Source organism: Macaca mulatta, chromosome 8 (assembly GCF_049350105.2).
Source record: "Macaca mulatta isolate MMU2019108-1 chromosome 8, T2T-MMU8v2.0, whole genome shotgun sequence".
Classification (NCBI taxonomy): Eukaryota; Metazoa; Chordata; class Mammalia; order Primates; family Cercopithecidae; genus Macaca; species Macaca mulatta.
The window spans coordinates 61,053,077-61,065,230 of NC_133413.1; the positions used below are offsets into that span (position 1 = coordinate 61,053,077).

Consider the following 12,154-nt stretch of genomic DNA (forward strand, 5'->3'; position numbering starts at 1 on the left):
ACCAGATGGGTTCACAGTCAAATTCTACCAGAGGTACTAACAGGAGCTGGTATCATTCCTTCTTAAACTATTCCAAATCATAGAAAAAGAGGGACTCTGCCCTAACTCATTTTATGAGGCCAGCATCATCCTAATACCAAAACCTGGCAGAGCCACAACAAAAAAAGAAAATTTCAGGACAATATCCCTGATATACATTGAAGAGAAAATCCTCCATAAAATACTGGCAAACTGAATCCAGCAGCACATCAAAAACCTTATCCACCACCATCAAGCCGGCTTCATTCCTGGGATGCAAGACTGGTTAAACATATGCAAATCAATAAATGTAATCCATCACATAAACAGAACCAATGGCAAAAGCCACATAATTATCTCAATAGATGTAGAAAAGGCCTTCAATAAAATTTGACACCCTTTTATGTTAAAAACTCTCAATAATCTAGTTATTGATGGAATGTATCTCAAAATAATTAGAGCTATTTATGACAAACCCACAGCCAATATCATACTGAATGGGCAAAAGCTGGAAGCATTCCCTTTGAAAACCATCACAAGACAATGATGCCCTCTCTCACCACTCCTATTCAATGTAGTATTGGAAGTTCTGGCCAGGGCAATCAGGCAAGATAAAGAAATAGAGTATATTCAAACAGGAAAAGACGAAGTCAAATTGTCTCTGTTTGCAGATGACATGATTGCATATTTAGAAAACCCTATTATCTCAGCCCTAAATCTCCTTAAGCTGATAAGCTACTTCAGCAAAGTCTCGGGATATAAAATCAATGGGAAAAAATTACAGTAATTCCTATGCACCATTAATACACAAACAGAGAGCCAAATCATAAGTGAACTCCCATTCACAATTGCTACAAAGAGAGTAAAATACCTAGGACTACAACTTACAGGGGAAGTGATTGATGTCTTCCAGGAGAACTGCAAAACACTGCTCAAGGAAATAAGAGAGGACACGAACAAATGGAAAAACATTCCATGTTCATGGATAGGAAGAATCAATAGAGTGAAAATGGCCATACTGCCCAAAGAAATTTATAGATTCAAGCTACCATTGACTTTCTTCACAGAATTAGAAAAAACTATGTTCAGTCTCATATGGAACCAAAGAAGAGCCCATAGAGCCTAGAGCATCCTAAGCAAAAGAACAAAACTGGAGGCATCATGCTACCTGACTTCAAACAATACTACAAGTCTGCAGTAACAAAAATGTCATGGTACTGGTAACAAAACAGGTATATAGACCAAGGGAACAGAACTGAGGCCTCAGAAATAGCCACACATCTACAACCATCTGGTCTTTGACAAACCTGACAAAAACAAGCAATGGGGAAAAGATTCCCTATTTAATAAATGGTGCTGGGAAAACTGGCTAGCCATATGCAGAAAACTGAAAATGGACCTCTTCCTTAAACCTTATACAAAAATTAACTCGTGATGGATTAAAGACTTAAACATAAGATCTAAAACCATAAAACCCTAGAAGAAAATCTAGGCAATACCATTCAGGGCATAGGCATGGGCAAAGACTTCATGACTAAAACACCAAAAGCAATGGCAACAAAAGCCAATATTGACAAAAGGGGTCTAATTAAACTAAAGAGCTTCTGCACAAAAAAGAAACTATAATCAGGGTGAACAGGCAACCCACAGAATGGGAGAAAAAGACAAAGGGCTGATATCCAGAATCTATGAGGAACTTAAATTTACAAGAAACAAACAATGCCATCAAAAAGTGGGCAAAGGATATGAACAGACACTTCTCAAAAGAAGACATTTATGTGGCCAACAAACGTATGAAAAAAAGCTCATCATCACTGATCATTAAATAAATGCAAATCAAACACAATGAGATACCATCTCATGTCAGTTAGAATGGCGATCATTTAGAAGTCAGGAAACAACAGATGCTAGGGAGGATTTGGAGAAACAGGAACGCTTTTATACTGTTGGTGCAAGTGTAAATTAGTTCAACCATTGTGGAAGACAAGGTGGCAATTCCTCAAGGATCTAGAACCAGAAATACGATTTGTCCCAGCAATCCCTTTACTGGGTATATACCCAAAGGAATATAAATAATTCTACCATAAAGACATATGCATACTTCTGTTTATTGTAGCAGTATTTACAATAGCCGAGACATGCAACCAACCCAATTGCCCATCAATGATAGACTGGATAAAGAAAAGTGGTGCATATACACCATAGAATACTATGCACCCATAAAAAGGATGAGTTCATTTCCTTTGAGGGACATGGATGAAACTGGAAACCATCACTCTCAGCAGACTAATGCAGGAACAGAAAACCAAGCACTGCATGTTCTCACTCATAAGTGGGAGTTGAACATTTGGGAACACATGGACACAGGGAGGGGAACATCACACACAAGGGCCTGATGGTGGGTGGAAGTCTAGGGGAGGGATAGCATTAGGAAAAATACCTAATGTAGATGATGGGTTGATGGGTGCAGCAAACCACCATGGCACGTGCATAGCTATGTAACAAACCTGCATTTCCTGCACATGTACCCCAGGACTTGAAGTATGATAAAAAAAAATACCTTTTGCTAAAACATGCTAAGAATCATCTGAACCTTCACTGAGTTGCAGCCTTTTTGTTAGTCTCTATATTAATGGAGATGCTGACTGATCAGAGTGGTGGTCGCTGAAGTTTGGAATGGCTATGATAATTCCTTGAAATAGACAACAATGAAGTATGTCACATTCATTAACTCTTCCTTTCATGAAAGATTTCTCTGTAACATGTAATAGTCTTGGGGCATTTTACCCATATTAGAACTTCCTTCAAAATTAGTCAATCTTCTTAAACTCTGCAACCATTTTATCAACTAAGTTTATGTAATATTCCACATACTTTATTGTCATTTCAACAATGTTCATAGCATCTTCACCAAGAATAGATTCCATCTCAAGAAAACACTCATGAGATTGGAACAATTCAGTCATGTCTTCAAGCTCTACTTCTGATTGTAATTCTTCAGCTATTTCCTTCACATCTACACTTACTGCCTCCACTTGAGAAGTCTTGAATTCCTCAAAGTCACCCATGAGGGTTGGCATCAACTTCTTCCAAATGCCTCTTAATATTGATATTTTGACCTACTCCCATCAATATTAATCATGAATATCCTTTATAGTATCAACAATGGAGAATCCTTTCTAGAAGGTTTTCAATTGACTTTGCCTAGATCCATCAGAGTAATCCCCATCGACAGCAACTATCCTTTTATTAAAAATATTTATTAAATAATATGATATGAAACTTTGAAATTCCTTTTTGATCCATGGACTGCAGAATGGATTTTGTGTTAGCAGGCATGAGAACTACATTAATTTTGTCCATCTTCATCAATACTCTTGGGTGACCAGGTGCATTGTCAATAAGCAGTAATTATTGGAAAGGAATGTGTTTTGATGTGTGTTTCAGGGTGTGTGTGTGTGTGTGTTTGTGTGTTTGTGTGTTTCTGAGCAGTAGGTCTCAACAGTGGACTTAAATATTCGGTAAACCTTGCTATAAACAGATACACTGCCATCTAGGCCTTGTTGTTCCATTTCTAGAGCACAGGCAGAGTAGATTTAACATAATTATTAAGGGACCTATCCGTGCCCTAGGATTTCAGAACAGTAAATAAAAATGGAATTCAACTGATAGCAGCTGCATTAGACCCTAACAAGAGAGTTCGCTGAAGTTTGGAAGGCAGACATTGACTTCCTTTTATTTTTTTTGAGACAGAGTCTCATTCTGTCACCCAGGCTGAAGTGCAGGGGTTTGATTTGCACTCACTTCAGCCTCTGCCACCAAGGTTCTATCTATTCTTCTGCCTCAGACTCCCAAGTAGCTGGAAATACAGGTACGCACAGTTTATTTTTGTATTTTTAGGAGAGTCGGGATTTCAATGTGTTGGCCAGGATGGTTTGATCTCCTGACCTTGTGATCTGCCTGCCTCAGCCTCCCAAAGTGCTGGGATTATAGGCGTGAGCCACCGTGCCTGGCGTGACTTCCTTCTACCTAAGAAAGTCTTAGATGTCATCTTCTTCTAATATGAGGCTCTTTAATGGATAAATCAAAAATCTGTTTTTTAGTGAAGACGCATTCAGCATTGATCCCAGCCCTAGTTACAGCTTCTAAAGCTCCTGCAAGAGCACTTGTTTCTTCATCTTGTAATTTTATATATGGTGACAGTGTCTTTTCTTGAGTCCCATAAAGCAACATTTGCTATCTTCAAACTTTTGTTTCTGTACTTTCCTCACCTCTCAGCCTTTATAGAATTGAAGAGTGTTAGTATCTTGCTCTGTATTAAGATTTAGCTTAAGGGAATGCTGTGGCTGGATTGATCTACCCAGGCCACTAAAACTTTCTCCTTATCAGTAATAAGATTGTTTTGCTTCAACATATACGTGTTCACTGGTGTAGCACTTTTACCTTCCTTCAAACACTTTCCCTTTGCATTCACAACTTGGCTAACTGGCAGAAGTTTGTTTTTTGGCTTATCTTGGCTTTCAATATGCCTTCTTCACTAGGCTATTCTTTTTTAGCTTGTGATTTGAAGTGAGAGATTTGCAACTCTTTCTTTTACTTGAGCACTTAGAGGCCATTGTGGGGTTATTCATTGTTCTAATTTCAATATTATTGTATCTTAGGGAATATGGAGGCCCAAGGAGAGGGAGAGAGATGGGGAACAGATGGTGAGTTGAGCTGTCAGAACACATACAACATTTATTCATTAAGTTCCTTGCCTTACGTGGCATGGTTTGTGAAGCTCCAAAAGAATTACAATAGAAACGTAAATGATGACTGATCACAGATCACTATACCACGTAAAATAATAATAAAAAATTTGAAATACTGTGAGAATTACCAAAATGTGATGCAGAGACATAAAGGGACCACAAACTATTATAAAAACAGCATATAGATCTGCTGGGTGCAGGGTTGACATAAACCTTCAATTTATAAAAATCTGTGAAGCAAAATCAAGCAAAATGTAATAAAATGAGGTATGTCTGTACTTGGATATTGGTTTTTAAATCCATTTAACCACTTTATGTCTGTGGTTTTGGAAGTTTATTCCACTTATGTTTAAATAATTGCTGATAAGGATGCACTTACTACTGTCATTTTGTTGTGTTCTGTATATCTTATAGTAACATTGTCTCTCTTTTCCTCTGTAGCTACTTTCATTTGTTTCCTTGTTTTTTGTAGTTCCATGCTTTGATCCTTTTATCAATTTCTTTTGTGTATCCTTTATAGGTATTTCTGTGACTTTTATTAGTATTGCATAGAATAAACTATAACAATTTATTTTAAATGGATAATAACTTAATAACAATATAAAGATCTTACTCCTTTACATTCCCTCCCCACCTTCTATACCATATACTGGTTTCACGTTAGTGTCTCTGTTGGGGAATGAAATATAGAGATTTCTATCCCACAATTTTGCTGTTATTAATTCCCTTTTACCTATTTTTAATGGACAAATATACTTGTTAAATTATTATTTTCTGTTAAAAACAAGTCACCTAGGCAAGAAATAATTGTAAGTTAATACACTTTATTAAATACTATTAACCGTTTTTAAATAAGTGAATTTAAACTGATAACTCCATGTCAATCACATACACTACCTTATAATTACAACTTGTTATATTTTAGATCCCTTAACCCGCTTGTATAGGTATAGTTCTGCCACAGATTCCACATCTGTGAATTTAGCCTACCACAAATCAAAATTATTAATTAAAATACTACACGACAATAAAAATAATACAAATAAACAGTACAGTATAACAACTACATACATATCATTTACATTGCATTTGGTATTATATGCAGTCTAGAGATGATTTAAAATATACTGAAGGATGTGCATAGGCTATATGCAAATACTACATCATTTTATATAAGGGACTAGAGCAGATGTGAATTTTGGTATGTGCAGGGTGTCCTGGAATCAATCTCCCTGGGAGGAATGACTGTATAGTTATTTTTCACAGTTTTGTCATTTAAATTCTATACCACAATAAAAATTACTATGAACACACCTTCATTATTCTGTATTTGTCTACATCTACCTTTACCAGAGGACATTATTTTTTATATGCATTTCTGTTTCTGTCTAGTGTTCTTTTATTTCAACTTGAAGAATTCTCTTTAGCATTTTTTGTAAAAGAGTTCTAGTGGTGATGAAGTCCCATGGTTTTGTTTATTTAGGAAGATCTTTATTTCTCCTTCACATTTATTGAACAGGTTTGCTGGGTATAGTATTCTAGATTGGCTGATTTTATTTTTCTTTCAGCACTTTGAATGTATCATCCCACCCCTATCTCCCTATAATGTTTCTGTTGAGAAATGTGTTGATCTATGAGATCTTCCTTTTACCTGCAAAAGTGCATTTTTTTTCTTGCAGCTTTCAAGATTATCTCTTTTATCTGTTACTTTTGACAGTTTGATAATAGTGGGTTTCAGGGTGAGTCTTTTTAGGTTCATCCTAGTTGGAGATCTTCAAGTTTCTTGTATTGAATGTTCATTTCCTTCCTCAGATTTGGGACACTTTTGAAAATTGTTTATTTGAATAAGCTCTTTGCCCATCTCCTTCTTTTTTTCGGACTTCTATAAAGTGTATATTGGTCTGCTTGATGGTGTCATATAAATCTGTTAGCATTTTTTCACTTTTCCTAATTCTAATTTCTTTTTATTCCTCAAACGTCATGCCTTTGAATTCATTTACTCCTTCTTCTGCTTGATAAAATCTGCTGTTGATATTCTCTAGTGAATATTGTACTTCATTATTGTATTCTTCAGCTTCAGAATTTCGGGTTTTTTTTTTAATCTTTTCCATAGTTTTTGATATTTTCAGTTTGTTCATGCATAATTTTTCTAATTTTATGTAGCTATCTGTGTTTTTGCTTTTAGCAAATTGAGCTTCTTTAAGATGATTATTTTGTGTTTTTAAAGACAATTTATAGACCATGGTTTCCAGTTGGTTTCTGGTGTTTTCTTTTGTTTCGCTGTTGCTTCCTATGTCTGTGCTATTATTTTTTTCTGGGATTTGTGAATTTGAAAAAATCAGCCATGTCTCTTAGACTTTTTCTAACTGCTTTCACACAGGAAAAGAACTTCACCAATCAGCCTGGGTAAAGTGTCTCCCAAACATTTTTAGGGGATTCATCTTCTCTGGGCATGTAAAATCCCAATAGAGAGGTTTATTGGTTTCTTTTTCCCAACCTTATAATTACTATTTCCTCTGCTCTCTGGCTGCAGAACTGCAGGTTCTCTAGTACTGCAATGAGCCCCTGAACCCTTCTGTGTTCTCTGAGCCTCAGGCATCCAGAGTATGCTATTTCTATCAGTGCACCCAGTCAGTGACATAGAAACCAGACCCTTGTCCACTCCCCAAAAAACCAGAACATTAGATGGGCATTTTTTGCTTTTCTTCCACTCTAGAGAGTGACTGCAAGTTTGACATTTACTTCTGATCACACCAAGTTGTTCTGACTTAGTGGATGGGCTGTCATGGGTGAAACAAAATGGCCTTTTTACCCATTTTTAATGTGGCTGTTCTTGGCTTTGACCTTAGCTGTGTTACTGTGACTTATTAACTAGTTTCTCGAGTACTCTTTAAAGCTTTTTGAACTATATATTGTTGCAAAGTTGGTATCTCTATGGGAAGCAAGGTCTGGGGTTTCTATTCCACCATCTTTCTGAACTACACCAAAGTTGGCATATATATATATATGTGTGTGTGTGTGTGTGTATATATATACACATATATATGCATATATACACATATATGTGCATATATACACATATGTATGTATACATATTTTGACATGGAGTCTCGCCCTGTCACCAGGCTCACTGCAACCTCCACCTCCTGGGTTCAAGTGATTCGCCTGCTCAGCAACCCGAGTAGCTGGGACCACAGGTGCTCACCACCACACTCGGCTAATTTTTGTATTTTTAGTAGAGACTGGGTTTCACCGTGTTGGCTAGGATGGTCTCTATCTCCTGTACTTGTGATCTGCCCGCCTCATCCTCCCAAAGTGCTAGGATTACAGGTGTGAGCCACCGTGCCCGGCGCAAAGTCAGCATATTTTTAAACAACTCCCACTGTCCTCCATAGCAATGTATGCAAGCACTGGTTGCCCTACATTCTTTCCAATATTTGATGCTCAAATATTTTTTTTCCAGTCATTCTATTGAGTGCACAGTGAAATCTTATTGTAGTTTTAATTTATATTTTCCTGATGACTAATAATAATTATTTCCATATTGTGTGATTATTGGCCATTTGCATATCTTATTTTGGGAAGCTTCTGTTCAAGGCTTTTCCCTGTTTTTCTATTGGTATGTTGTTTTTACTATTACAGTGCATGAGTTTTTAAAAATATTGTCTATATAAGCCTTTTGCCAGTAATATAAATTACAAAGATTTTCTCTTAGTCTTTGTGTAACTACATTTTTCACTTGAGGTTGTCTTTGTTAACAGAAGCTTTTTTTACTTTTATTGTTTTTGTATCCTCCCTAAGACATACTTGCCTACCCCAAGGTTGCAAAGATATTTTTTCTTATTTTCCTCTAGAGGGTTTGTTGCTTTAGCTTTTATGTTTACATTTATAATGTATCTTATATTTTTGTGCATCTTAGATAAGAATCAATTGTGCGTATTTGAATTTGTATACATATGATTATTATTTGATCATACATGTTTGGATCTATTTTGGGATACTTTGTTATTTCCACTAATTTACATGTCTATTTTTTAAATGAAAATCACATTGTTTATTATTGTAACATATCCTAAAGTGACCTATAATAGGTTCTTCAACTTTACAATTTGTAAAGACTGTTTGGCTATTCTACATCTATTGTATTGCTGCATATATTTTAGAAATAACATGCCACTTTGTATAAAAAGTGTATTGGAATTTTGAATGGAACTAAATTAAATTTACAAACAATTTGGAAATTAACCCCTTAATAACGTTAAGTCTTAGTCGATGAACATGATATACCTTTTCATTTTTTTTTCTCAGCAATATATTAGTCTTTTTAATTTGGAAGTATTGCATATCTTTCATTAAATTTACTTATATGCATTTTATGTTTTAATTTTATTGTAAATAATATTTTAAAATTTCATTGTCCATTTGTTTATTGCCAGCACATAAAATGTAATTTAACTTCATATATTAACATATTGCACAATAGCATAATTTTATTATTAATTCTAGAAAGACTTTTCTGCATTCTTAATGTTTTCCTACATATACAATTGTGTTATCTGCAAATAAGGTTTTGCTTTTTCCTTTCCAATCTACATTTCTTTAATTCTTTTGACTTTCCTGTTGCAGTGGCTAAGACCTCCATTTTATTTTGAACAACATGTTAACAGTAGACATCCCTTTCTTTCTCCTGATGTTAGCAGGGAATAATCCAGTTTTTTTTTTCTCTCATTAATTAGGGTATTGGATATAGGTTTTTAAAGATGTTCTTTATCAGATAGAGGAGCACTTCTATTCCTAGAACTCTGAAGTTTTTAATTTGCTTTTTTCAAAAAAAATGGATGGTGAATTGTCTCAAATATTTTGCTGCATACATTGAAATATTATGTATATGTTTTCGTTCTTTAGCCTTTTGATGTGGTAAATGTTTAAAATGGATTTTGAATGTAAAACCAAGCTTGCATTTCTAGAATAAATACCACTTACTTGGTCATGATGTGATATATTTTTCATATAGTACTAGGTTCGGTTTGCTAATATATTGTTTACTTTTTTTGTGTGTATGTCCATGAGACTTGATAGTCTCTTTCTTCTTTTGTAAGTTTTGGTTGGATTTTTTTTTTTTTAATTTATTTGTTCACTCCAACTAAGTTGTCAATTTCTTTCATGAAGTTATTTATCATGTCCTCTCATTATTCCTTTTAACATCCGTTAGCTCTCAGTAATGACCCCTCCTTCATTCCTGATATTGATAACTTGTATTTTCTTACTTTTCCTTTCTAATTTTTTTTTGCTATGGGTTTATCTGATTTATTAGTGTCCCTAAAGATCTGATATTTGTCTTAATTAATTTTGTTTATTATTTTCTCTTTTCTATTTAATTTTTTCCCAGTTTTATTTTTATTATTAATTTATTTTGTTTGTTTGTTTGTTTTGCTTTGGTTTAGTTTGCGCCTCCATTCTTAAGTTCTTAAGAGCATTAAGTTTACCTACCTTCCTTTTGTGTATGTATTTAAACATTTAAATTTCACTCAAATGACTGCTTAAGATTCATTCACAGAGTTTGATATGTTGTATTTTTATTTTGTTCAGTTCAAAATGTATATGCTTTAAAGTAATATGTATATACATTTGCTTTAAAGTAATACATATATACATTAAAATGTTGTAGAAGATACAAATGCAAATAAACTGCACAAGAAAAATAACTAAAATAACTAAAACATAGTGTGATATTTCTTACAGTTTAAAGGTTAGAAAAATTATATCCAGATCAGTATAGCAAGAAGGCCTATGTTTCCCTTCTTAGTTCCAGGAAAATTACAGAATGTTAGAGTAATAAAGGAGAGGAACAATATCATTTTTTTAGCACATTGACTATTATGTAAGTACTGTTCCCTATGACATATGATGTTTGAAATCAAGTATAATATTTCAAATGTAAATTGAGAATCAATTATATTTATGGGTAATATTTATAAACATTTGTAACTTTAAAAAATATCTTTAGAAAAATCAAGTAATCGGCCGGGCGCGGTGGCTCAAGCCTGTAATCCCAGCACTTTGGGAGGCCGAGACGGGCGGATCACGAGGTCAGGAGATCGAGACCATCCTGGGTAACACAGTGAAACCCCGTCTCTACTAAAAATACAAAAACTTAGCCGGGCGAGGTGGCAGGCGCCTGTAGTCCCAGCTACTCGGGAGGCTGAGGCAGGAGAATGGCGTGAACCCGGGAGGCGGAGCTTGCAGTGAGCTGAGATCCGGCCACTGCACTCCAGCCTCCTGGGTGACAGAGCGAGACTCCGTCTCAAAAAAAAAAAAAAAAAAAAAAGAAAAATCAAGTAATCAGAAGTCAGGAACTATGTATAGTAATTGTGACTCTAATACTAAACTGGGAAGTCTTAGAAAATGACAAATCTTTAAGGCATTACTCATCTTTAAAAAATAGATATTAGTAGGTATCTCATTAAAATCTAATATGAAGTTTTTTCATTGCAATTATACAAAATTTGATAATTTTAATGATTACTTGAATACAAACTAAGAGTACCTATAAAAACAGAGAATATGCAAACATTTTTGCATCATGGAAAATTATAGTTTCTAAGGGTAGGATTTACCAGTTGGTTGAAATACGACATTAAATAGAACTTTGTAGACAACCAAAATCTTGCATTATTGTAAGTATGGTTTCTAAAAGCAAGCCACTTTAGTTAATCCAACAAAATAATACTTTTAATAAGGCTGTACATTTTCCTTAATAAAGTCTTAATGTTTCTGAAATCAAAGACAAATTTTTGTGAGTCTCTTTTAGTGCCCAGATATCTGCAGTCACTTGGCTTACTTGCAAAACTCTGGCTTTAGTATAACTGAAATAAAATTGTATTGTAATATCTGATTTATTTGATATTATTGAGTATCCTTGAAAGTTTAATGGAATGCATAAGTTTAGAAGGGTATGGCATTCTCACCAGTGGAATATTATGATTTTGTCTCCTGCAGGTGCTCCAAGTGACCAGAGCAGTGGCACCTCCTCTCCTCTCTGTGACAGTGGCTTACATCTCAACTACCACCCCAATAATACAGTAAGATGACCCAGGCACGGCTCAGATTAATAAGGAGATAACACATAGTTTGTAAAAACTGCTAGTGAATCTGATTTATGTGATAGATAGGAAATCCCTGGTTGCATAATCATTTAAGTATTATGATAAACAAGAAATGGAAAATAAATAGGTCAGGGTTTTTATGCCATTTTTTCCCCTCTCAAGTCTGTACGGATTAAGTTCTTTTTAAGCAATAGATACTATTAACTTGGGGAGGTCACTGGGAATGTATAATATCATACAATCAATTTAGAACATTGCACATTACATGTGATTTCAGGT

General features: G+C 34.7%; 1 protein-coding gene across 1 annotated transcript in view; it reads left to right on the forward strand.

Annotated features, from left to right (window-relative positions):
* SNTG1 (syntrophin gamma 1) overlaps positions 1–12,154 on the forward strand; it is an 879,206-nt gene that overhangs the window by 593,437 nt on the left and 273,615 nt on the right. Inside the window, exon 10 of the mRNA XM_028852663.2 lies at positions 11,769–11,851. Within this exon, the coding sequence (XP_028708496.1) occupies positions 11,769–11,851 (83 nt within the window). The remainder of the gene's footprint in view (positions 1–11,768; positions 11,852–12,154) is intronic.